Raw genomic sequence first — 27,512 nt, forward strand, 5'->3', positions numbered from 1 at the left:
TTCGAATATTCGAAACATTTCTAATACATAGTTTGCGAAGCGAATATGAATATATATTTAATATTCGAATAATATTCGAAATTTTCAAATATTCGCACACCCCTAATAGCTAGTAGTGAACCGACATGCAAAGCTGGAACTTTTCTCAGTGCCCTTGCTTTCGAGGCACTACAGAGGCACAAAAAATATTCTACTTCCGTCGACACAGTAAACACGAGTTTTAAGTATCCTGCATTGAGCATTAACAATACTACAGGCTTTATTTGCCTTTATTAATGCACAGAAAAGAGGTTCCACTAAGAGAACAGCAGGCCACACAAAATGCCCAACATTTATCCAACACTGGACAACGAACTTGACAAAACACTTGTAGAGGTGTAAGTAAATTAGATCTAACTAAGTAAATTAGATCTAATTGTGATGCTTGTCACAAGAGCCTCAGAGCTTTGGATGTATTTGGATAAGTTTGTGCTTACTGCAAACGCTTCAATTGTAATAAATCGAAGTTAAGCATAGCATAAACACACATTAAGAACTGGCAAAAAAACATTGCGCACTGAATGAACGATGGAGCAAACAACGCTCCACAAACCCTTGTGTCGCCACAGACTGGCTGATGGCCCTGCCTAGCCCTACTAATTTTGTCATGGTGGCTCAAAAAAAGAGAAATGACGACAAAAACGGCCACCTGTGCAAAGGGTGCCAAGTTTCAATACAACACAGTGAAAACAGCTTCGCAACGTCTTTGAGCAACACGTTAACTAAAGCTGTAGTCCTTATCACAGCATTAAAACGAACTTTTTCAGCAACCTTTGAGTAACACAGCATTAAAACAAGAACTTTTTTGACAACCCTCTTTGAGTGACACGTTAACTAAAGCTGTAGTCCTTATCACAGCATTAAAACAAGGACATTTTCACAAATGCATGAGCTATCACTGCTTGGAGGGAGGGGAAAGCCAGACAGACAATAACTCGCACACTTCAAATAAAACTGAACAGGACGTACGTAAAACTTTCAGGGGATCGACAAAAACCAATTTTTGTACAGCACAGCTGAAGAAACACATCACTCGTTTTTCTCCGTCTTGTACGGACCACATCCCAGGTCTGGCTCTGTCTTCAGTGGAGATCGGCTGCGTGCCCTGCACAACATCACGCAGTAAATACTTTATAATTTCGGGGTCACAAAGAAAACACATACTATGCAGAAAAAATTTAAAAACTACTGCAGGCTCGTGTGATAGTTCAGCACACTGAAGCTAATTGAAGCCCGAACTCCACACGGACACTCAACGCCTTGTTGTGGTTCAGTGGCCACAGGGATTTTCTGCTGAGCGTAAGAATGCAAGTAGACAACCAGTTTGAGAGAAATGAAATGCATACCCACACCTCATGCCCGGCTAGGACGATCCCATGAGGCACATTAAGAGCGCACTGGTCTTTGATTTTTTTTTTTTCTGAAAATTTGAAATGCAGCATGCTGATTGCAAACGCAAAGTAAATTTGTACGTAGAATCAGCGGTTTCAAAGTACAAAAATTCTACATACAAGTTCTGTCAACATTTTAGAAAAAAGCGGCTCAATGGGTGTTTACGATTTTTTTTGCAACCAGAATCTAGAGGAACCTAGGAGAGCAATAAGGGTTGTTTTCTGCTTCTAGTTCTGTTGCTCCAGAAGTTATGCGTTCCCAAAGTTCATCTTTGAAAAAGAAGAATTAGGACATGCATGGTCCAAAGTGGGTCATTTATGATACTTCTGCCATAAACAAAAACAACACAAAACAGTGACAAGACACAGCTGAGTGGTACGAGTGGCCAGTGTCGTGTCTTTCGAGCACTTTTCATCCATGCAGCTGCAGAGAAGAGTTGTTCGCAACGTGAATAATAAATTTTTTCAACACCACAAGAAACTGACCGATTTTTTGAAATCGAACCTATTTGTTAGGCACATACTGCAGTGACATAAAATGCAGATGATTCAACACCCTTTCCAAGAACACCAGCCTTAAAAATGCTTTCATAGGTAATAGTTATAAAAAAATGATCAAATTTAAAATTTTTGTGCAGACGTCGAAGAAAACGGAAAAAAAAAGAAGTATAACAAACCACCACTAGTAGAAAAAATTCGGAATATAAATTTTGTAGGTACACCTTTCCAGAACTACTCCTAAAAAAATTGACTTGCGCGGAACAATTCGTCCGATATACAGAAAGATGTTGTAGCACGCATTTCTCGCATTTTGTGGTGAAGCCACAAGGAGCGGGCAACATTTCAAAATGCGCAATTTTGGATGGTTCTCTGGAACAGATCTGGTGGTTTCACATTATTACAGCAAAACCTCGTTACAAGAAACACTGTTACTAGAGACACTTGGTTACAAGAGACATTTGAACAAAGGCTGTTGGGTTAGTTTTCCTAAGTTTGCCATGTTAGCAACATTGCACACAAGAGACCTTGGTTACAAGAGACACGTTTTTTGATTCGCTTGAGCATCCTTGTGCAGCGAGGTTTTACTGTAGTGGCACTAATTATTCCCCACATGTAAAAACACCTTGTCAATGGCCAGCACAAGATTCAGGACAAGCACGTGATGCGAAAAAATCCGCTTGGTGTTGAAAAGCAAACTCAGTGGTGGACCCTTGTTCTGACCATCACTTATCTGCCAGAACTTTCACTTGCGGTTTATTATCATCTCCTCACTCGCTACGGTGGCCCTGCTAGCAGGAACAAGCTGCGATGTGCTAGAACCGTGCCCAGCTACCTTTCACCGAGGAGCTGTCGCGCGACAAAAAGAGCTCAGCACTAGGAGCCTCCTGCACCGCAGCACCACCTAACATTTTCGAAAGGAACAGTGTCAACCCTATTGAAGTGACACTCCGTGTCATCCTAGTCATCATCCTGCCCAGGTCCACAGCAGGACGAAGGCCTCTCCCATGGACCCCCAACCGCATAGAGTTTCTTACAATATAACTAGAGGGGAAACTGGCGCTGCAATCGTACGCCTCAATGGGCGTGATGGGTAGTCGTGGATTCGGATTGGCGCTCGATGGCTCGTGGAACTTGCTATGGATTGCAGGCAGTTTCGTTTTCGTTTTGGATTTACATGAACGCATTTGCCTACGCGGGGTGTTAGGAGGAGTGATCAAAAATACGTTTCTCCTTGAACTGCATGCCTCGCGTGCCCTGACGCCGCCCTGAGTGGAATGTTTTATAACCAGAGTTGCGAATTGGGTGGGTTATCAATGCATTGCCGCACAGCGAGCATGAACACACAAATGACGGCGCTCTGTGCGGCGAAGTTGTCTGCTAATTAGGAGTTGCGGCGCTGCTCATTCGGCAGAGCAATGTATTGTCAAAGCTGACGACGGTTGCGAATCGCTTGGAACAGCCACACCTTTCGTGCGAACGCTGGCTCCTACGGCGTAGAACATGGTAGAACAGCAGCACCGGCGGCTGGTAGGAACGCAGCTTGATGGATGTCACTAATTCAGGCAAGAATGACTTCTCCAAAGTTAATCGGTTTCTTTTTTCATGAGCACAAAACTTTTAACTTCCTATTACAAACCACCAGCACCGAAACTTTTACAAGTAGTTATTAAAGAAGTCCGCGTCCTGCTGTAGTTGGCGGAAAATGGCAAACCTGCTCCACAAACCTCCTCGACTCCGCGTCTGCTTTTTATTTAAACGCGCCGTTTTTTTTCGTACAAGACCGGTCTTTCGTCACTAACTTTCTTGTTTGCCATGTAATTTGTAAACGGAGAACCGGGAAATAAGAGCTTTTTTGTCAAAAAACACATTTTGCGCAGCCACAAGCCCGTTTTGATCCTACGCAATCCGGTTCCAAAACTACCCATCATTCCCATTGAAGCGTAAGCGCCGCTGCCATGTTCGCGTTGACACTAGCGCCAGTTTCCCTTCTAGTTATTTGTATGAAACTCTATGCCCAACCGCTCCTGTCCACTGTTTACCCTCGGAGTTCCGTATATCATCCCTCCATCGTGTTATTGGCCTTCCCCTTCTTCTAGACCCATCTCTTGGTTACCCTACTTGTCTACCAGTTGTCGGTTCCCTTTGCTTGTGAAGGATTATCCTGTCCATACATTCCTCATATGTGTCGTCTAGGAGTCTTATATAGGTCTCTTCTATACCATGGTTTTTTAATGCTGCCAACACTGCTCCGGTGTCTATTGAATCAAACGATTTTTTCAGAGTCTATAATTGTTACGTAACGAGGTTTATTATACTCTGCAGACTTTTTTATTACTTGATTGATGACATGAACGTGGTCCTTTGTAGAGTATCCTTTTCTAAACCCAGCCTGTTCTTTGGATTGTTGAAAATCTAGGCTGCCACTTTAACCTTGGTAGACAGCTTGTAAACAACTGACAGTAGCAGGCTGTATGGTATATAATTCTTAAGATCTTTGTTATCTCCCTTCTTGCGAATTAATACTATGTTGGCATTTTCCCGGGCTATGGGTACTTTTAAAGTCCTTGAAGGGGCCATACAGACAAAACACAAGTTCGGTTCATTCGAAACACTGCCTCCTTAGAATAATACTGACACCACTTTTAATGTAAACTTCACTCAAATAAACTATGTAATTAGGAAAAAAGGGAATAGCCATGCGACTCACTAGCTCATTTCCTGCACTAGAGCCTATTTACACAGCTTGGCGATTGGTTGAAGCCGGCAAACCCAAACAGGGCTTATAAGCTTGCAGAATGAGCTAGTTTCGCTTAAATGCAATGCATATTCATTTTATAGCAGTAAGAATGGTGCTGTAAACAATGAAAGTTACGAAAGTACACGTAAACATAGAAGCACCAGTATGCACTGCTGTTGGTACTCTACGTGCACTATGCTTGTTATGGCTGCACAGCAGTCCGGCACTTTGGGGTTGTCTCACTTGACATTGGCCGATTGGCATAAGCGACGATGTCTTACGTGACCCTGTTTGTAGAGCATACCCCACATTTCATGAAACGATTACTACCTACCGTAACAAAAACAGGCCAAGTGCAAATATGGTCAAAAACAAAGCAAAAGCGGACAGCGGTCTGGTGCCGCCACCTAGGAGGACTGATGGTAAACCACGCGTTCCAGAGTCCGCTGCAGACTAAACTGCGCACTAACGTTCGTTTGAAGACCTGTCCTGGTTACGTCATCCCAAACGTCACGAAACCCACGATTTGGTGGGAGAATCAAAATTTTAACTTAAACTGATTAATTTCTAAGTGAATGAAGCATTGTTTGCTGCCGGACAAGCACCAAATCTTTCCAATGAAACAAACTTGTATTTTGTCTGCATGATCCTTTTAAGCATTCTGAGAATAGTTTCGCAAGCTTTTCCAGCACAAAATCTCCACCCTCTTTTAGAAGGTCCTCAGTTATGCCATTCTCGCCTGCAGCTTTTCCTCTTTTCATACCCTTGAGCGCCTTTTCTACTTCCTCTTTAGTTGCTAGTGGGACACCGCAAGACAAGCTGGTAAATTCAGTAGTTTTCCCTGGTGCAACGTCGCTGGCATATAGCCTTGCGTATCATCATTCTGTTACTTCTATTATCTCGTCTATATTTGCGCATAATGTTACCTCGTTCCATCTCTGAGTGCACACATTCTGTCTCTGCCAGTAGCCAGCTTCCTCTTTGTTGCCTTCAAGTTTCCTCCTGTTTCCAGAGCTTAACTTTTCTTAATTGATTCGGACAGCTCTGCTAACTCAATTTGATCCACCGTAATCGGCAATTTCATGTTCTTACACTTCACAATAATTTCCCTTGTTTTCTGCGTTGGCTTGCCATTATGTTTCATACTTGCTGCTTCTTTCACAGATGCTGCCGAGTCTGTGATTGCTGATGTTAGGATGTCATTTAGCGGGTCAACGCTGTGGTCTTTCTCATCAGTAAATAGTGCGAATTTATTCTTAGGGTTATTTTAAACTCCTGCGACCCGGCTGATTGACTCCTTGATGGGTTGCCTACGTTCGGCTAGTTTCCCCCTTTCTCTTTCGAAATTTTGCCTTCCATCCTAGTGTTTCTGCTCCGAATCTTACTTAGCACCTCCATGTCCTGTCACTTCAAATCAAGTCCATTTCGTTTTTCGTTCTCCCGTTTGGACTTTTCCATGTCCATTTACTATTCTTTCATTTGCAGAAGAATGTGTTCTTAAGGGGGGAGGTGGGTCTTTAGACAATTTTTTGTATTATTAGTGCCAGCTAGATGGAAATTGACAGTCTTAAGCAGTTTTTTACACTGATTTCACATATGTAATTGGTTTTAACATAGCTTCATTTGTTCAAGAAATACAACACTTTGAAATTTATTTATTGAGGCATTTCTTACGGGGGTTTAGAGCAATTTCGCTTTAGCAAACTCATTGATGATTTATATGGACATAATGCCAAAGGTCTACTCTGGGGGGCTATGCTATTTTTATTCATTTTGAAGACTTTTTCAAAGCATGAAAGATGTGAACATTTGATATCAACAATTCGTATAAAATTGTCTCAATTTTATTAATTTTTGCAAATAGGTAAACCATGACAGAGCAATAAAAATAGCATCACCCCATAGATCAATTCAATACGAATACAATGGTACCAGTCATGTCATCCTAGCCTAAGAGCAACACTACAAAAACCCCCATAAGGCAGAGCTTGGTCTTGCAAAAAAAGAAACTGAGAAAAATGCATTTGAAGTTACCGATCACGGTAACTTTTGCTACAGCATAGCTACAACAATATAAAAAGCATCATTTTGTAGCTCTAATCTTCACAAAGAAAAGCATACCAAGTATGTGACAGTAACACAAAAATAACTCTGGAAAGATTGACGTAAAATCACACGGATACCGTACAAATTGCGAAGGAAAATTAAATTTTCTACTGTTACACTTCAGGAACTGTATATCCTCATTCACCTTTTCTGTCAGTGTCTTTACAGAATACAGAAAGGCACAAATACCATGTGCTGCTGTTATTTTTGTGCTACCAATGAGACTAAAGCACAGCAGCCACCTAGAATTAGAGATTGTCCTGGAATGCATCTCAAACCTACAGCAAAGCTGTAGGTGAAATGCACTTCGGCTGATCAATGCTTCAGTGATACAAATAGCATCAGCTGCTAGACCAATTCAATACAAATGAAATTATACCAGTCTTGTTATCCTGGCTCAAGAGTAAGATAAGGAAACACCCGCAAGAAAGAGCGTGACCTCACAAAACAAACTGTAGAGCTGCAGGTCGACTTCAATTTGTTGATAAATACCAGAGTGATACAAACAGCATCACCTGCTAGATCTATTTATTGCAAATTAAATGATACCAGTCTTATCATCCTAGGTCAAAAGCCTGATAGTGAAACACTCAGTAAGGCAGAGCATGACGTCGCAAAATAAGAGAGAAAAATGCATCTTTAGTTTCTAAATCTTGCTACAGCATGGCACCGTGTCACTCTGTTCCTCAAAAAAAAAAAAGAACCAAGTATGCGACCGTACCACAAACATAACCAGCAAGGCTATATGCAAGTAATGAAAAACTTTTGTAAACAGCGCTGCGAAACTGCACTTTTTGCTGAACTTCACCTACGGTAGTTCCTACTTTGCAACTCCTTCAACGTCGATGCAAACTAGAGAAAAGCACAAACATATTGTGCTGCAGGCTTTTTTTTTCACAAATAAAACCAAAGCACAACAGCTAACTAAATCTGGACGTTTCCACGCGGCGCTTCTCTGACCAGGTTCGTACGTGACAGGCGATCTCGGCACCGCCGTCTACGGCGTCTTCCATCGTGTTTTCGTACGCTTGCAGCGCGTAGTTCCTTGAGGTAAAGGCAGTCATGGGCACGTTACCGAAAAAAAGTAACAGTGTTACAGTTACAGTTACCTAACCCAAAAAAGTAACTCTGTTACAGTTACAGTTACGAATTTTCCAAAAGTAACTCGTTACAGTTACAGTTACTGGAAAAAAGTAACGTCGTTACTTTTTCGTTACTGTATAAAACTAAGTAATAGCTAAAAAATTTGGCTTATTTAATAGAAACGTACGAAGGCATGCAGGCAGTAAAAATTACACGCAGTAAAGCCTACACGAGGGGAACCTCAAATGATGCACTCTCATGCCCAAACCAACAATCGTTGTGTACGCCTCATTATTTTCATTACGGGAGTTTTCTATCCATCATGAGGAACTTTATTTTTTTGTTGCTGCACTCTCGCTGTGAGAAATTTATTTGCAAACATCATTGTAGCATAGAATTAGTTGTTTTTCAAAGTTGGAATCAGAGAGGCCGAACTTACATACAGAGCTGGAGTACGACACAGCCGAAACAATCTTTCAATGTCAACTTAATTTATTTTCGCCTACAATGCGTCGCTTGACCGCCCCGCGTAGTGAGAGAGAATGGGGAAAAGTAGGCGGAGGTGGCGAGAAACGGACGTGGGAGTACATCGGTTGTCGAGGTGTTTTTGAAAGATACCCCCCAAAAAAGCGCTTCGTTAACTTTTTGTTTCGTACTTGTGGTCGGAGACGGGGACCAATTTGAGCCATTGACGAAGCGGCGTTTGTCCGTGGAACCTCGGAGTCGTTCTCTCGCCCCAACCCCCAGCCACGCCCATCCCCGGAACGAGACAAGATATTTCCAAAGGGAATAGAAACTGAAGTGAACGCTTTACTGTTTTCCCCTCCTCCTCCCCCTGTCCTCACAAAGGCAGATTTTGCCGTCTCGACGGGAAAACACTGCTCTCACAATCCCAGCCTTCCACAGCAATCACGTCGCCGATCCCAGGAACCCCTCCCTTCGTTTGCTTTGAGGCGTAGGCCGAACGAAGCTCGCCCAAGTATTCCTTGCACCCAACATTCAGGAGCAGATACAGCTACTGTTTTCGTTTCGACCACAGCCTTCGAAACGAAGTCGCGAGGCTTTCCAAGAACATTTCTTCGTGCAGTGGCAGTGTGGTCAGACGTCTTCCGGCCAAGATGATGGCTGGTGTGAGGGCAGCCGGGGGCCACCATTGTTGGGGTCGTCCTGTGTGTGGAGGGGCGTGATATTTATGACTTCCTCGACCTCGGTCGAGCACTGTTGACAGCTCGATGAAGCCTCTAGACCAGGGGTTCCAAACGCGTGGTCCGAAATACGGCCAGCGGTCTCGCACAATGGTCGCAAGCAACTGCGACTTGTGAATCGAACACCCTAGAGTGCGCTTAGGGCTGGACGAGCGCGAGGCCGCCGAGAGACTCCCCGCGGCGTTTTATGACCCTGCAAGCGGGGCTGCACGTCGCTAATGAGAAAGAGGCGCCCTGACCGGAGTTTTCCAGGCTTCTGCGAGAGTGCAAAGGTTTTAGTTCGTTGTGCGGCGTCTGTGGGTGTTTGTTTCCCTGTTCGCCTTTGTGTCAAACACTTTTACTGCGCCCCAGATGCATCCACGTGCGCTTAGGCGCGTGTCGCAGCGTATGCGTGAGAGCGATGTCGCGCTGCCGGGTAAAATATTGCAGCTTAGACTTAGAAACTTCGAGCCCTTGGTGGACCGCGTGGGACACCACGCACACGTGCACGCCTAAACATTTCTAGACAGATCTTTTTCACCCATGCAAAGGGAGTGAGCTGGCATAGATGAAGTAGTTCTGCGGAAGAAAGCCCAAAAAAGTGAAACGCGCAAACTGTACATCGGTCGTTAATGAGTGTTGCTGTTGGATAATTTTTATAGAAATAAAGTAACTGTAACGATATTTATCGTTACAGTTACTTCACAAAAAAGTAACAGTGTTACAGTTACAAGTTCCTCTAACCTAAAAGTAACTAGTTACAGTTACAAGTTACTGAAAAAAGTAACTAGTTACCGGTAACGCGTTACTAGTAACTAGTTACTGCCCAAGACTGGGTAAAGGTCTCCAGGCATTGCGGCACGAGACATAAAGACGTTGTGACAGAATCGCAGTTACTAACGGCAGAGAAAACGCACCCGAATTGAAAATACTGCGGCAGCGAACGCGCACCTGCAAAAACAAAACGAAAAAAAATGGCGGCTCAACGGCGCCGGCCAATCAGAGACGCGGACAGGGGGGGCTCGACTCGAGCGCGCGCGCTCCTGCCAATCAGCGGCTCCAAAACGACCTTCGGTAAATTGGTGGTAACGCTCGTTCTCCTCATGCCACGCCATTTTGAGATGGCGATAAATACGCACAAAGAAATCAGCTACAAAACGAGCCCAAGATGGCCGCCGCCGGCAGTCTGCTTTGAGTGTGGCGCGCGCGCGAAGTTCAAGCTTTTTTAGCCCGTTTTTCGGTGTTTTGCGGCTCCCGCTGCGTTTTCGAAGTCATTTTTGAGATTATTCCCGATCAAATTCAGCGGTGAAACTTTTAGAGTAGGTGCTTGAAGGTATAAAAACTTCAAAAATGTGTTTTTCCCAAAATGCGTTTTTTCGCGATTTTGGACCATTCTAAGACCGAGGCGTTCTAAGACCTGGACCATTCTAAGACCGTCCTTAAGCCCCAGGTTATTTCTTTCCACAATTCCAACCAGTGTATCTGTGCAACTATTGCTAGTGCCTCTTTCAAAGTCTCCTACTGACCTTTCTCCCACTCTCTTTTCACCTGCTTTTTTGTTAGTCTCCCATCACAATCGTGAATTGTGTTGTTCCTTTGTTCACTGCTGATTCGACGCCTTCGTGGTCAGGTGCTCCACAGTTCCTAGAAGCGAGACTACACCTCCGGAAATACCCTCGTACGGAAACGAAACTGGCTGGTGAAAAGCTGGCAGTGTTCAAGGCTGATTGGAAGCGTTCTCCTTGTCTGAACTGATATCAAATGACTTGGTGTTATCTTTTGACTTCCAGGAGGAGATGCTATTGCAGAAGTGAGGCGTGGGTGAAGTGAAATCACGAGCAGCGGGCTTTCTTTAAAGGGAAGGTGAAGCGGTTTAAAAGAAAAGTTGACTAGCAGCAAGTACACATTGAATAGTTCATGTGTACGAAATATTTTCGCAATACATGCAATAGAAGCGGCGCAATGAGCAAACAAAAGTGGCCCGATGCCCCGCCCCCATCTCGCCGCACGATGCCGGAAGACCGAAGAGCGCGGGCGAAAACCGGCTGAAAAACGTCATACCTGGACTTCCGGCCGGATCGGCCGCCTCGGCCATGCTCTTTTCGCCGTGTTTCCTTGTGAATGATACTTGTTGTTGTGGTTGATAGCACTCATTTGTACAATTTTCGTGTTCAAAAAGTATGCATGAACGCCAAACGAGGCATACGTTATCATGCCGTATTCCTAAGCAGAATAGTGCCACGCCGGGATGCTTGATAACATACGGAAGCGACAGCCGAGGTGGCTGTGCTTGATGACAGAGAATATACTACACTACGTTAAATACTTTGTAAACCGCTCCAATGCGGTTTTTTTTTTATGCGACGGACGTGAATCTTCCCATTATATTCTAGATTTACGAAGGATGGGGAATACTGCTGTACTTTGGCCGGGGATGTTTCGTTCCATTCCAGAAACCAAGTCACATTTGTTCAGGAAATACTCGTTAAACGCGTCGGTTTTGTTTCCCTATGGGCTCACGACAGTGTTAAAAAAAACAATTTTTTGGCGAAACTAAAACAAGCGGCCAATCCTGATAGAAGTTCTCTCCCGGCTAAGAGGTAAACAGTATTCCTACAAAGTAAAAGAACCAAGACAACCAGATTACTTCTTTTGCAAGTATACATGTCACGATAAGGTGATGTTTGTCTGGAATTAAAAAAAAAACACCACTCCGAACCACCACCGTGCCATAATTTGTGTTGACTGCAGGGGCCTAATTTTTTGCCCAAGATTCCGTGTGGCTGCATATTATAACCTGGCAAGCACTTGTTGTCACTGAACCTCAAGTGTGCTCCAGTGATAGTCGGTAATATACATAATGATGATACTAAAAAAATTAGGAGCGAATAGTAAACATACGGCCTCTGTCCGACTAGCGCGGTAAATGCTTAAATCTAGAAATGCTGAAACAGGCCAACGATTCATTATCACAAACGTTTGGTGATTGTTACCTAAAGTAACGTAACTACAACGTAACTGCCTTGTCCGACTGGTCTGTTAATTATAACGAGGTGGCCGTAATATTGTAGCAGAATGCGCAACGTACAAGCGAAAATCAAGCCCTACTACAGCGAATAATGCTGAGCAGGCACTAGTATGCTGCAGTGTTTTTAGAATAAATGCATGTGAAGCAGTAAGACGCCACTCATCGAAGTGCAGCTAGCAATCGCGGAGGCGCCGTAGTGCCGCTGCCGAAATGGCGCGCGCGTGTGGATATGTGTACGGGGATGAGTAACGGGGCTGGGGTGGGCGACAACGAACAAAGGAAATGCGGAAGCAGAGTCTGCTTGTTGGTTTATGCGTGTACCGGCAAGATGTGTCTCGCATATACGTTTACAGCGCATGAACGCTATTTTTTCGCGCAGTGCACGTACGTGCTTTTCGCTGGTAGATTGTTTATAAAACGCCCATTAATCTTCGGCATAAATGGTTTTGTGTATAATAAAAAACAGTTAAGGCAGTACCTAATATTAACATAAGGTATAAAATCCCCCTATGCTGGTTGCCTAATTCAAAAATATTTTGATGGAACCCACTAGTCGACGTCACAGTCACTGCTTTGGGGTTCTCTGTCGTGTAAAGCAAATTTAAGCTCCAAGATAATTGAACCAACAGCACGGGAAATTATAAAACAAACTTCCAGTCATGTGCAAAAATTAAACTGCAAGCTAAATTGCCACAAAGGCAACCGTGCGATCGTTCGCAATGCTTCCGACAACCCGCGCGGCCGAAGGGTGTCCTCCTTTGACGTCATGACGGGCGCAACCAATCAGGGGCGTCAAAAGACGAAAAGCGCGCGTATTTCAAACGGGGTCGCGCTTTTTGCAAGATAAATGCCGCTTGGACTCATGTACGATAAATTTCAATGTGATACTCGGAATCAGCGCGCAAGAAACTATATAACTGTTAATCTAACTCAATTTTTTTGGAAAGCGCTTCAGCTTCCCTTTAAGTAACAGTAGCAGAGGGTGGTGGAGGTGCCATGGCAAATCGGTTTGAAGTTGAGTGCCTGCGTAGTACTAGCGCCAAATCAGTCTTGGGCAGTAATAACTAGTTACTTTACACAGTAACTGTAATGGGGAATAACGTTACAGTTACTTCCTTTTTTATACAAAAGTAGCCCACAGCACTGCTCGTTAAAAGCCGACATACAGCTTGTGCTTTGCACTTTTTTGGACTTTCTTCTTCCCCACTTCCTCTCCACATTTCACTTTCCACAATACGGCCCCTCTTGCAGTAAAGGAGAGGTGGTCGCTAAGCAAAATACTTTCCCTGCAGAATACTAAGGTTAGAGGTCGACCTTTAAGGTAATTTCTTAAAATTTTTCCTTAGCCCTGAGTCAACCGGAAAAAAAAAAAATCCAACTTTGAGAAGCAACTCATCTTTTAAGTTACAATGAGTTTTGCAAACAAACTACCCGCAGCATTAAGAAAAAGTTGATGCAACAAAATGAGGCACAACCAATGCTCCCTTTTAGGTTCCCTTCGTCTCAGGTTTTACCATGAGCCATTTTGACTACCCGAATGCCTTTGTAAGTTTCTATTAAATAATCTCTGTAATTTGGTTTGGGATCTATTACTTAATTTCATACAGGAAAATAATGCCGTTACTTTTCAGAGTAACTGTACCTGCAACAAGTTACTTTTGGAAACTCTGTAAATGTAACTGTAACTGTAACACTGTTACTTTTTACTGGTAGGCCCTTTGACCACAGGCCCTGCGACCACGGGGCCAATACGGGCGCTGCACGCACAAAACAAAGTAGCAGTACTTCTCAGCTTGGCGAAAAATAACCATCACACGAGTTTTTTGAGGCTTTTGCAAGAAAAAGAAAAAAACAGCTCCTGTATCTCACACAGGCTGGATCAAATGTTTTACTTTGCATTTTTTTTTAATTTCATCCACTCAGCGGTGCATCAGCACATGTTTTGTAACTTGTGTAGTTCACCAACTAACTGACCCACATCTCAATCTTGCAGCACAAACCCATGCCACCCTACTTCTGAATTTTCCCCACAATGGTAAAAAAAAAAAACCTTTCACATCCTATCTTGCCATCTCAATAACAATGCTACCAGGTAGTTGGTGCTTTCACTCCATTACACCATCATTTTAAGGGCTGAGGCTGTTTTCATTTGCCCATTTCATGTATGTGCTGTTATCTCGTTTTAGCCTCTTGGTGCCACATCAAATCGATATCAATCCGCAACTTCTTGGCCTTCAAAGTGCCTTCAAGTCAATTGCAAGGCCATCTAGTGGTTAGCTCAAGGAATGCCTTTTCAGATTCAGCTTCTGACGCAAGAGTGATTTTGATGCAAATTTTTCCCCCCTGGGGGCACGTAAATGGGGCATGGCTGTTGCTCCTCACTGCTCCCGAAAAAAGTACCATCATTACAGCAACAGCATTTGCATTTTGTGATCTGAGCAACATTGATAAATCAGAAGATGCATTCAAGCTTTGAATTTATGCTCTGACAGTAATAATGGATTACATCAGCTGCAAATATTCAGAGGTGTCTGTTGGAGAAGTCAGCTTTTGACTATAAAAAGTTCTATTGCCGTCTTGTGCAATGTAGTACGATTTCCCTGGATTTGACAACAGTTTTGTTTTCAGTAAAAACTCGTTTGGCACTACTATATGTGGTTACCCAACCGTCAGCTGATTCAACGTAGTGTCTTCGCCACACAATACTGCTCTGCGAAAAAAGTGAGCAGCTTGAAATTCACTTGCTTTGTGTAATACAGGCACTAGCTGCAAGCCACGCGATAACAGACCAACAGGAGATAAGTCAGCACCACTTTGCACAGCAATGGTTCCTCAAATTGGTTCAGAACGCCAACAGCCATTCAGCAGCAGGTTTTGTTTTCAACTGCGCCCCTGTGGGTACTTCATGGCGGGTCCACTGGTGGTCCTCTGCACAACCGTCTATTCCCCAAAAGTCTACGACAACTTCGTAGCCATTTCCTTGCGTGAAACCTATATGCAGCTCTGCCGTGAAAAGGGCTTCAGTTGTCGAGCCTTCTTTTGCGCTCGACAACTGATAAAACAACACCGATAACAGACAACAGCTCGATAAAACAACACCGAACATCAGCAGGTGCTCAGTGCCAAAGTCTGATTTAAAACCGTCCTGCTCTTGCAAGATTGTCCAGGAATCTCACACTGAAACCACCAGCACGCAGTGCCAAGAGGCACCAGACAACCACAATGCCTTCCCAAAACCTTACTCAAGTCGTGCTCATTACACACAGCCAAAGACAAAAAACCAGGCTAGCGTCGGAAGCTCTCTTGCAGGGGCTCATAATTGCCCTCCAACTGGCTAACTTGAATTGTCATCAAAAGACACAATGCTGGCCTAATGTCTCCACAAGTGCAAACTTCTTGTCAAGTGAAAACTTCCCTCCCAGAGCACAGCTACACTTGCGTGGACATGGGCAGTGCACGCCTAAGATGCCATTTGCCATGGGAACCACTGGTGGGCGCCAGCCCCTTTGTCTGGAAAACGGCACCAGTGAGAGCGTGCGCCCTGCCAAAATTGTAGCACACGACGGATACAGGGCACAGCCCACTCTCAGGTCAGTCCTGGCACCATCAGCTATTGTTGAGCAGAAAAGCAAAACAAGGTCCCTCCAATCATCATTTGAAGGGCGGGCACTCAAATTTAGCGGGAGAGAGCAAAGGGAGGAGGGGAAATACAGCAGTGTGACAAGTAGGGGCACCATGCGCCAAACAAGAGGCAAGGAGGAACGTGTAGAGTCATGTGGGTGTGATTCAGATCACAGAATGTGTGCACGATCGGAGAAGAAAAATGGCTGTCACTGTTTTAGGCAGCAGGCACTACATTGCTGACCACCTAATGAGACTCTTTAAAGCCAGATACTGTCAAACCCCGAAATAACGAAATCCCGCCAGTACGAAATTCCCGTGGCAACGAAATATTTTCGGATCACTGGCAAACGTCCATAGAAGTCCATGTATTTCATATCACATGGCGATGAAATGTTTTTTAAAAGCAATTCCGTGTCAACGAAATTCGCTGCAATTTTGGTCGATTTTTATCCATCCATTTGACACTAATGGTGTCCAAAAAAGTGCTCTAATGCATTTTTTAGACTCAAAGTGCATAAACTTCTGCGACAGCGCGCACTTGAACGACCACTGCCATATTTGCTTACAAAAAAGATTGTGCAGCAGGCGGCCGTGGAGGCTGTGGAGGCAGCCTCGCAGCTACACCACCAGGGGGTGACGCATGGTGACTCCCGACAGGGCTTTGGCTTGGGCTACGCTTGCCGGCTACCGCTCAACAGCGCGCGTGCATGCGTTGTGTGAGCAGCGATCGGCACACCTGCACTCAATATGAGGCACCTGGCAGCCCAGAAGCGGTCATCGCTGCCAGATAAGGCGGCCACCATTGCCCTAGACAGTGGCCCAAGCAGAGGACGAGAGGATAGCGCCGACAAGTTTGGAACCGCCTGCGCCTCGCTCTACCATTTCGAAAAGCATGGACGCCACTTTCTAATGGCGAACGCGCGCAAAACAAAACAGTGATGGCTGTCGCAGTTCTGGATATCAACAAAGCGGTGTTCGCTAAGTTCTGTTTGGAACACCGAGGCCCCACTGCCTGGCAAAGTTCGTCAACAGAACAAGGTAACTTCGCTTGCACGCTCGGGCATACTCGGTCCCCAGGACAAAGAAAGACGAGCAGAAAAGGCGAACCCATGGGGTGTTCTGGATGCATTTGACATGATTCGGCCATTGTTAGGCACGCACGACAACCAGCAATGGACCACTTCTTGTCGTGTGAGACCTGAGCTGTGAGATTGGCTGCAAGGTAAGGCCCGCAAGGGATATAACCGACTTTGGGAAATAAGTTTTCGGTTTGCAGGCGATTTTTCTGTAGTTTATGTTTTGCTCTCGCGGGAACAGAATTCCCACAAAAATCAAATTTTTTGGCTTTCCCCGGCAGTCTCGTTATTGCAGAGTTCAAATGTATATGCGGTACACTAAAATTAAATTAGGCTCAACTGGAAAAACAATAAGCCACACATTACTATATTAAAATGTCAACCAACAGCAAACAAAGCCTGTATAGACCACTGGGCCAGCTCGATTTACCAAAGGTTGCAAACTGGTGGTGCCGTAAGTTGACTCAATTTTGCACACACAGGAACCACCACGTAAGCGCATGCAGCAAGGAAACAAACCCATGGACAGTGTTTTTGGAGTGGATAAAACTGTAGACGGGCTTACTCAGACATGAATAATGCAGACGTGGAACCGCTCATTCATCGCGTCCTTGAAAAAGTTGCCGCGAGACACTGTCCCCACCCATAAAGCATCTTTTTTGTCTCATTAATGTGATCAGAGGGTGACACGACGCCATCCCTGTTCAAAAGAGGAGCTCATTCTAATTCTCCATTTTCTCATGAAGAGCAGGACTGCACACCTCCACTCCCAGTAGTACCTGCCCCAAGTGAGTGAGGGGTGGGATGACCATCCCCGCCACTAAGAATGTGGCCAATGAATCGCCGTGATCCTTTGATCAATGTGCGCCATTTGTTTTTTACATACCTCTTTCAAGATTCTCCTAGTGGGTGTTTTTATCTTCTTCCTTTCATCAAAGGAACAAACACAGAATGACAATTCCATTGCCATCATTTTTTCTACCACTGCTCCTATCAGGTCAGCCGCTTCCACTGGAGGCTTGGAAAGCTTGTTCCAACATTGTTCCAATAATCCAACCCCTTGCTACAATCCCAATGCCGCAGCTCACAGGAGAAGATCTTCACCAGCCTGCATTTGCGCACGAGCATCAAACATTGACGAGGGCTCCAATGCACTTTGGTGCCATTTTCCACTTGTGTGGGCAAACTGACCAACTATTAGGGGCAAGAAAGTTCATCAGATTGCTCACTCTGGGTGCACCAACATCTGCTAAAGCCGCATCTCCAGTCGGAATGCAGTACGGTGTCTCAAACTAACGATGGAGACTACACAAGTTGCCGCTCATGTCGTCACTGGTGTGCCACTGGTGAGTGGGAATGACCATGCTGGACTCTATTCTCTTGCCCAGTCACAGCCCTGCCATAGCTCGTGCCTCTGCTATCGCTACAGGCCTGCTTTGTTCTGGGACCCACAATGCCTTGTTGACGCCCAAACAGCACTGCACTGAACTGCCCTTGCAGCTTCGAGTGTCATCAGCGTGGCCTCTCCAAAGCCCATCTCTTACATCAGTGTACCAAGCCCGCGGCAGAGCATGCGAGCCCTCACCTGTCTTTCGGGGGACCCTTGCTTTTGCCCTTGAGCCATTGGTCCATGAAGGTGCCCCGAGGATTCAGCACAGCCCTGCAAAACATTAGCCAAAGTGTTAAACAACAGGTGCGCTTCTGGAAGCACCACTCATAGGAGATCCCGTTCCCGAAACACTGAATGCAAGGTGGTTGACGAGTACAAGTTTCGTGCTTCGTCGTGCCACAAGCCGAAGCCCCGCAACGATTTGCAGAAATAAAGCTGATTGCCTCGCAGGTCCCCAACTTGGTAAGCAACCCGTCATGCACCGAGGCACACCATACAAAATGAGTTTAAAAGCAAAAGCCTTACCCAACCCAGCGATATTTGTCCCGTTAGCCCGAATATGGTACAATACTGCGTTTGAAGGCCACAAATTTAGAGTTTCTTTCTTCGATGCCCATTATTGGGGACGCCCAATTCCATTTTCACCTGCATTTACATCTTGGTAACAGTTTATTTCTGCTTAATTTTTATCACCCAGAAATTACAAGGTTAAAGATCTCCCAGCTCAACGTGTAATGGGTCACTTATTGGTCCCATTACATATGCCAGCCGGGTCACCTGAGACACCCACGCCTTTTGTGAAACGCAGCAGCATTTACCTGCAGGATAAAAGCAGATGCAAACCATTCCCTAGGCACAGCTGCCGCGTTTCCTCGCCATTGGCAAGCACAGTTTTCCACCACTATTCAAAACTTTGAAATATCGAAGAAAATAATGCAATATGTACAGTCGATCCGGCTTTGAGTTTAATAGAGTACAGTCTACACTCGTTACAGCGGATCCGGCAACAACGGACTTTCGCTTACAACAGACGATTTCTGTTGGTTTGTCTGGCCCCCATGCATTTTAAATGGAGTCCACTCAGCTCATAACGGACCCAGCTAGAGCAGACTATCGGCTACAACAGACTAAATATTAGGCGAAAATTGTTTCGACTGAATGTTTGTAGCGGACTTCCGCGAAGCCGGCACTCAATGTGCTTTTTTTTTTTTTTTGGCAAGAAAACTGTTATGTCTGGCAACATTGCTGGCAGCCGGGTCGTTGGCGCAGCCAAGCCAAGCCAGTGCCAGTGGCTTTTTTTTGTGCGACCAGCGGCATGAGCAGCAGGGTAGCTGATATCGCTTTTGGATAAATTAAGCGTAATTAACGCTGTTGAACATGGGTGAAAAACTGCCGACATCGCCAGAAGTACAGGCCTGTCTAAGCAGACGATCCGCTCTACTGTCAAGAACAAGGCCGCTGCCGATAAACGTGACTTCGGTGAGATTGAAAACAGGGCTATCGAATACTCGAAGTGGTGCACTCGGAGGCGAGTCTGCCCTCGTCAGTCTTTTTATGTGATAAAAACTCTGGTTAAGTGATTTTCGGGTTTTATTATTCCCACGCATGCATCGTTCCCATTCCGTTCGGGGAAAAAGGAAAGAATGCTTCAAGTAGGGGGGGTTGTTCCCCATCCATTGTGTGTAATCTGCCAGTAACAGTGCGCAGTCCAACTGGTATAACTTTCAATTTTACAGCTGTCCGTCATCAGATTATTTCATTACAGCTGTTTCAATGACCAGACTAAAATCGCTAAAAATGTAAGCTGCCTTGAGGGAATGTCAGGCAGCGATCCGATTTGTTGACAAACGGTTTCGGGAATACCTGCCTCGTCATGAGGGGATTTAAAAGAGCCTAGCTAATGCTGATGGCCACGCCTGATGTTTTATAGCTGCTTAATAATTGCGCCTAGTTATATTCTTGCTTTATTTGCTCAGCTCATCGTGCGCCTTTACACGCTTGACCACATGCGCGAGGCCTTTTCCAAGTGCCGGTGATAAGCTTTGGAAACGGTGTTTACGCGATTCTTTGCCCTCGCGGGAACGCTGTGCAGAGGTGCTGCAGGCGTGTAGAAAGAACAAGGTGTATGTACTATGCATATGCAATATCGTCAAAGTACCCACTTTAAGGCTCATACCCCCCCCCTCTTCCCGTCGGATACTGCATACTTCGGCTACAGCGGACGTTTTTTTCCGGATTCGGAGGGTCCGTTGTAACGGGCGTAGACTGTACTACTTGAAAACCTTGGACATTTTCACAGCGTTTCCACGTTTGAAATGCAAAGTTTTCATGAACTGTGATGCACGAAATTATGCCTCGTTGCAAATGAAAGATGCCCCAATAAAAACAAAAATGCATTCGTTACAACAAGTGGGGCACCAGATATGGCGCACACTGAGCCCTTCCTCCCCTAGCAGTGGCAGGCTTCCCCTCAACACACCAGTGAGGTGCGGCTAAAGCAGGTGCTCTCTGGGAGCACCTCTCGACTCCTTTGCACTGGGCCGAGGAGATAAGAGGTGCTTCTCCTGCTTCTCTCCTCCTATCCCGGCAACATGGTCCCCTCAAGCTGCCCTCGGGTGGGGTTCTCAGTGTTGCGCATTTTCCCGTCTTCCTCAAAGTGCCCATTTCACGTGGGCCCCGATTGGCTGAAAGCAGACCCAGATGCGACGCACCACACGCAAGGCGGGCGCCGGTTTCTGCGCGTGTCATTGGTCAGAGGCTTCACAAGTGCAGCTATGCACCGACTCAAATGGACGTGAAATGGACATTTTTGAAACCGACACAACTCAGAATTCTGCCCCTGGTCAACACACTCTACATAAGAACGCCTATCTGCACAATGACATGGTCCCCAAAGATTTCGCTAGGTTTACCTTTTTCTTTTAACCCGTACAGTTAACTTTGTGCCTGTATACAGGCGTGATACAGGTGAATTTGTCTAGTCAAGGTTTTTAGTAGCACTATTGGATTTAAACCCAAATCGAATATCATTATTTACTCGGATATTAGGAAGTGTCTTTATGGTGAAAGCCATAAAGCTGTTTGCAAACTACATCAAAGAGCATAATGCCCAAATGGCTGCTCTTTGTTGGCACAACCCGCCGCGGTGGCTCAGTGGCTAAGGTGTTGCGCTGCTGAGCACGAGGTCGCGGGTTCGGCTCTCGGCCACGGCGGCCGCTTTTCTGATGGAGGCGAAAAGCAAAAACTCCCGTGTGTTCAAGATTTCGGCCCACGTGAAAGATCACCAGGTGGTCAAAATTAATCCGGAGTCCTCCACTACGGCGTGCCTCATTGCCTGCGTTGCGTTGGCGCGTTAAACCCTACAATCAATCAATCAAATCTTTGTTGGCACAACTTTGAAGACCCTGCTTGTGAGTTCCTTTTAGCATCTTTGTAAATCCCGTTTTGCGAATCCTTAGCGCAAAGTCTGCAAACAGGCACACCCATGACAGCCCCAACCTTGTCCGCTTCTAAAATAAGGGGGAGCAAAGAAAACCACTCACGGCACTTTGGCGGGCAGAACGCACTCGACCGTCTTGTTGGCAACGTTGCCCACCTTAGGGGAGACCGCGTGCCACTGGAGGCCCGGGGGACATTGGCCCAGGGTTGGCAGCAGCTGCACAGCCACGAGATCAGCAACGTGCAGGCCAGGCCGAGACATGGCAAACAAGGAAGGAACCCCGTTCACCGGTCCATCAAACACAACTGCCAGGAGAAACAGCAACTCCTCTCTCCCTTGCCACAAAGCCCTACGGTGCATGCCGCAGTGCATGACAGCGGCGACAATTTGTGTGGGCTACCGCACTACCCCCAGAAGCCCCTTACCAATAACCGCCCTATACAGGACATTGCTTCAATGAGCATCAGTGGGCTACCCCTAAAAAAATCCTTGCTCAGGCTCTTTTTTGTTCATTCTTACGTTATTCCTTTTTCCGGTCTCCCCTCCCCTTTTTGAGTACTTTTGCTTTTACGAGAGACGTGGGTCGAAACATTACCACTTTTTCGAAATTGGCCATTTTTTGTTGATTGATTGTAGGGTTCAACGCGCCGACGCAACGCAGGCGATGGGCGCGCCGTAGTGGAGGGCTCCGGATTAATTTTGACCACCTGGGGATCTTTAACGTGCGCCGAAATCTCGTACGCACGGGTGTTTTGGCTTTTCGCCTCCATCAGAAAAGCGGCCGCCGCGGCCGGGAATCAAACCCGCATCCTCGTGTTCAGCAGCGCAACGCCTTAGCCACTGAGCCACCGCAGCGGGTGGTCTTATTTTTTTTTTTTTCACTTGCTTTATAAACTCAAACAAAACTTTAATGCGAAGATTGTAAAAAACGGGTCACAATGACTTGCAGTTACTCTGGAAATCTTGCAATTGGTCAAATGTCCGCCACAATGTAGCCAGCTACGTCACGCCAGTGTCTGCCAGCTACGTCACCCCACAATGTAGCTGCCTTCTATCGCAGCCATTTGTGACAAGTAGCCCAAGTCTTCCTTCTTCGATAATGTCGTCATGCAGCTTCACAGATGCGCGGGAAAAAATAGAGAACTAATGTTTTCTCGCTGTTTCAAGCACTTACTGGCAATTCAAATCACGTGACATAAATGTGTGACTGCCATTCTCTATAGTCAGTGACACGCCATAAGACAAGTAATGTATCACTCCGCTCTAGGCAGCGAACCTGTGATGCCAACGCGCACGAACATTGAAAGACTGTGTTTATTGTGCGAGATCATCTACTTTTCTCACCAAGTTTGACTTTAAAAATTTACACCCACAAGAAACTTAAGTTTGCTATTTTTCTTCTTGCGTCTGCTTTTATTTCATGCTTCCCAAAATAGACACAATAGCAGACACTGAACTGGTGCAGAAGAACAGCCAGTTGTGGTGAAAAGGCGCTGGGGCAACTTCCGTTGTTGTTCTCAACTTGTAACCACTCGAGTACACAGCACCAGGACTTTCAGAGCACATGGTGGCACCGTGTCTCAGGTCAACATGTTCTGTTTGTCTAATAACATTTTTTGGTGATACACAATGAGAAGAAGTGCGACTTTTGTCTCCACTAGTCAGACTTCATGCCCACGCAAAGGATGAGAAAAAAATAAGAGAAGCAATGGGACGAACACGGCGGCACCGAGCTCTCTGAGCCAGCGATAAGGCGATGCGCCTTCCGAGCATTGCGACCACTGCTCGGTCAAGCACGGCTGATTTTATCACCAACAATTTCAACTTCCACAAGTCACTGCAGAATTTGAGGCCATTCCAAAGCGAGGAGATAGCCAGGAACAGGAGTGGCACGCAATGCAGGCGCAGTCCCTTCTGGAATCGGCACCGTCCCGATGAGTGAGTGGCGCCATGTCTGCGGCATGCAGGACGTGCGAACCCACTTTTATTGAGGTTGTGAAAAAGTGCAACGGTCTCATATCGCTACCAAAACATTCCTACCAAATGGTGAGTGCCCTGCACCAGCGATTTACGCTGCGTACACACCACATCGTGCTGTTGCCATTGGCCGTGAAGGCTCCCACTTGACTCTACTTGCTGCATGCACGATGGCCACAAACACTGTTGACCTTTCACGATGTTCTTATTCTTCACAAACCACTTTGCCACAAGACGTCCCCCAACACCCCCCAGGAACAGCCACTAAAGCCGTCACTGACCACCCCGTGGAAGCAATTCGGCCAGTAGGAGCTTTGGAAGTAGGCCAGACTGGCGTCCATGCAATGTTCGATGCAATGTAAGACGGCAACTCGCATGGCGGGAGAGTTCTAGCTTAGGGACCTCAAAGCGGACATTTCAAACTATACACTCACCAAGTCTAGTGTTGTCTGAGCAAGAATTTCAGCATTCACCAAAGAAGTAAACTTTCAATTATGTTTCCTCAGTTTGGTGTTCAAGTCCATTTTACAAGTTTGTGCATGCTGTTTGGGCCACTTAGAATTGTGGTATTACAATGAAAGCAAGTCCCTTTGACGTGCAGAACGCCCAATTCTCAATTATTAGGCAAATCATATCACTGAATATGCGTAACAATTATAAAATAGAACAAAAGAATTATGAACAGACTACAAATCGATTTTTTTTCCTGCTGAAGAAAAACAGAGATTAAATTTTTAAAATAGGTAACTGATCAGTTCTGCTGGTGATAAGGAACCGCCTAGACTAAAATTCAAAGTAAAAATCTTGACTGTAGAAAATAGGGCGCACAAGAAGGCCTTATTCTGCCTGTCACGTTGAGTAAACAATCACCTGGAGCAGGTATCCAAAACCTGATTGCATATATGACAAGACAAAAGGAGCTGAACCTTTAGATTCACCTAAGTTCATCATTAAACAAAAAATGCTGTTTCAAGTAACATGTGCCTTTCCCCGTTGCTGAAGCTTCCTACACACAGCACTGCCTTATGACCTGCATTGCTGGCTGGCCAAGCGCTTGTGACGTTATCTGTGACAAAAAACGCATACTAGTTTCCCCTCCTGTCTTGTTCTTGCTCCGTGGGCCTAAACCACACAGAACAAAAAGAAAAAAAAGAATGGGGGTGGGAATGGCATGACGAAGTGCGAATGTCTTGTTTGCACAAGTTGGTTTTGAAGCGCACTTGCTCGGCACAACTGTGTGTGGTTGCCTCATTGCCGGTGCATCAGTGGCAGCAGCTCTCGGTAATCAAATGTAAATTAATTCCTCGTCTTGGGAATTGCTTTGCATTTGTCGTGAAGTGGGTGTGTTGCATGTTGTTGCAATAAAAATAGGCACCCCGTTGAGTTTTCACTGCAGTGTACATGGCTGCCACAGATTACTTTTCTTGCAACTATTCAAATTATTTGCTTTTAAATTGTTCGAAGCAGTTTGCTCCATATTTGCTTCAAAGGCAAAAGTCACTTTTCACACTTGCCTAGTTGGAACCAATGCCAGCGACTGCATGTACGTACAAAAGCCCCAGTTGCATCTCCTAAAGCTGGCTCCACATCTCACCTCTTGGAAGTGTACATCAGGGTCGAGCCAACGACGCACTGCCTGTTCGCCATCAAGGATGACCTGGAAGCACAAGCCCACAGCACCCGCTTTTGAAACCAGTTATTAACAGTGACTTGGGTCGAATACCTTGAACTGAGACTGTATACAATTACTACGTGCTTCGAGCAAGTATTACTGGCTTTTTCTCTTCTCTTAACTCCGCCTTCCTCTCTCTCCCTACAGTCTCTCCTCCTCCCCATCCCCGCCGTAGAGCAGCATGCCGGCAGGCCTCTCTGTTTTCCTCCAATAAAGAGCCTCCTCCATCTCTAAATTAACTCAAATATTCACAAAAACAAGAACAAAAATACAAGCTCATTGTAATCATACAACTACAAAATGCAAGCACTGTGATTACTTCGTAAGGACACTCCTGTTGGGAAAACAGACCCATAGCTGAGAGGGCAATTATTGTCCAGGAAAAGCCAGCGTAAAATTATTTTTCGTGATATCAACCTCCTGGTGCATTGAACTCGCACTCTCGCAGCAAACCTCATTGGCGCACACATTGTACTCGGGCATATGCGAGCCTCGAAAGAAAGCATGTCAGCACCAGATATAAATTTAATTTTCCCTGCACCTAAAGCCCCTCGTTTTTTTACTACAACTTCCACCCAAAATCTTTTCACCATCGTTGCTGCGTTCCTACGTGCAGAGGGCAACATACTTGCCTATAACACATCTTTCGTGCTTTCAGCCGTATCACGCCTCACCAGAGCGGGATTTGAAGAAAACTACTGCGGCCATCTTAAGTATAAGCCTTTGGTCTTTAACATGTTTGCAAAGAGCATGTTTCGGGAGTTTTCAGATGCAACTAGTTGAAGTCGAACTCTCTGTTATAGACAATGGTGTTGTGCACAACCCGCGCTGCTTTCCCTCTTCCTCTTCAAAGGCCATGCTGTAGTGATCGGAGAGCGAGGAGAAAGAGGGGGCACACTGAACAGATGACATGCCTGCACACCGGACACAGAACCTACTCAGAATCAGTGCCATAGTTTCAGTCCCCCGTGTCTGTCCACTGACAGTGATGGCGACAGCAACGACACCGTCTCTGTCAGGCGGCGGCTCACTCTGTCCGGGAAGAAGTACCAGAGGTCTGAGCCACGCTATTCGTGGCCGTTTGATATTAGCACAGCGTGCACCATAATGAAAGATACCGAATCAGCTATTCAAAGTGACCGAATATATGCTGATCCACACTCGCTTCGGCATCCATGTGCATCCCAGGCAGATGCACTGCACTCAACATCCAAAGGCGTTCCAAACGAAAAGAAGGGCAACTTCTTTTTTTCCCTTGCAAGGCAGGTAACATCCGCTACCCCACGGTGTAAGATATACCGTTGGGTGAGGACACAGCTTGCAGAACAAACGTGTCCTCGTCGTTTTAATAAAGTCGCCAAACTGATGCCGCTGAGACCGTTGACTGCAGCGCCCTCCAGCGGCAGAGAAAAGAAGCTGCCCGAGCGCCGGCCACTCGGAGGTGTTGTTAGGACCTTTTCGGTTCCTCGTCGGGCCTTCTTGGCAGCTTCCGTAACCGGTTGTCTGCTCAATGACTGCTTGCCACAGCTTAGCCGGTTCCTCCAGCGGGTGGAGCAGATGATAATTTGAAGGAAGCAGTGTAAAAGCCTTTGCGCTTGCCCCAGTGTTTCAACGTGTTCAAGGCATGTGTTCTGATTCGGTACCAATCAAAAAAAGGTATAAAACACTAAACCGAAGGGAATGTGTGCCACAGTAGCCGTTGAGCACTCACACAAGTGAGATTTTATGCTTGCGCAACGAAAAAATCGGGTGAAAACGCCTTACTGAGTACGTACTGCAATGGCTGGCAAGAAAACCTGACATTCTTTAACATTCCCTGAGATCATAAACGAATGAATGCATGCTCTGCAGCCATCCCAAGCAGAAAACGAGGCTACTTGCAGTCAGTATTTCTCTGAGTACAGTTGCGTGAAAGGGCACAACTTTCAAGACCCTGCTTGTGAGTTCCTTTTAGCATTTTTGTAAACCCCGTTTGTAAACCTTAGCATTTTTGTAAACCTCTGGCCAAGGCAGAAGCCGCCGCCGGCGCGCAATTGCAGACGCGCGCGTGAAAAAAATGCGCACGCAAGGCTCAAAGATTCACAAATGCTTGCTGGAAGGATGGAACCCATAAGCATGAGCGAACTCAAACGAAGGGCAAAGCGGCGGCATGCGAGACGGCGACGGCGGCCCGGCTAGAGACGATTAGGCTTACCACCGCGGAGGATATTTGATGGGCACTTTCATAAGCGGCGCGTACGACGTTTTACAGCGAAAATTTCGCCC

General features: G+C 45.8%; 1 protein-coding gene across 2 annotated transcripts in view; it reads right to left on the minus strand.

The window, feature by feature from the left end:
* Positions 1–251: 251 nt before the first annotated feature.
* The window catches only part of LOC144178600 (abasic site processing protein HMCES-like), a 54,988-nt gene continuing 27,727 nt past the window's right edge, over positions 252–27,512 (minus strand). Inside the window, exons 6-9 of one of the 2 annotated variants that reach the window (XM_077706567.1) lie at positions 25,170–25,232; positions 21,702–21,814; positions 18,355–18,429; positions 252–1,144 (exon numbers count right to left, since the gene is read on the minus strand). In XM_077706567.1, coding sequence (XP_077562693.1) covers positions 1,069–1,144; positions 18,355–18,429; positions 21,702–21,814; positions 25,170–25,232 — 327 coding nt within the window. In that variant the 3' untranslated portion in view covers positions 252–1,068. The remainder of the gene's footprint in view (positions 1,145–18,354; positions 18,430–21,701; positions 21,815–25,169; positions 25,233–27,512) is intronic. The other variant, XM_077706576.1, reaches the window with a different exon arrangement.

This window comes from Haemaphysalis longicornis, unplaced genomic scaffold (assembly GCF_048455015.1).
Source record: "Haemaphysalis longicornis isolate Haplotype H1 unplaced genomic scaffold, Haemaphysalis longicornis Haplotype H1 scaffold_1, whole genome shotgun sequence".
In the NCBI taxonomy this organism is placed as follows: Eukaryota; Metazoa; Arthropoda; class Arachnida; order Ixodida; family Ixodidae; genus Haemaphysalis; species Haemaphysalis longicornis.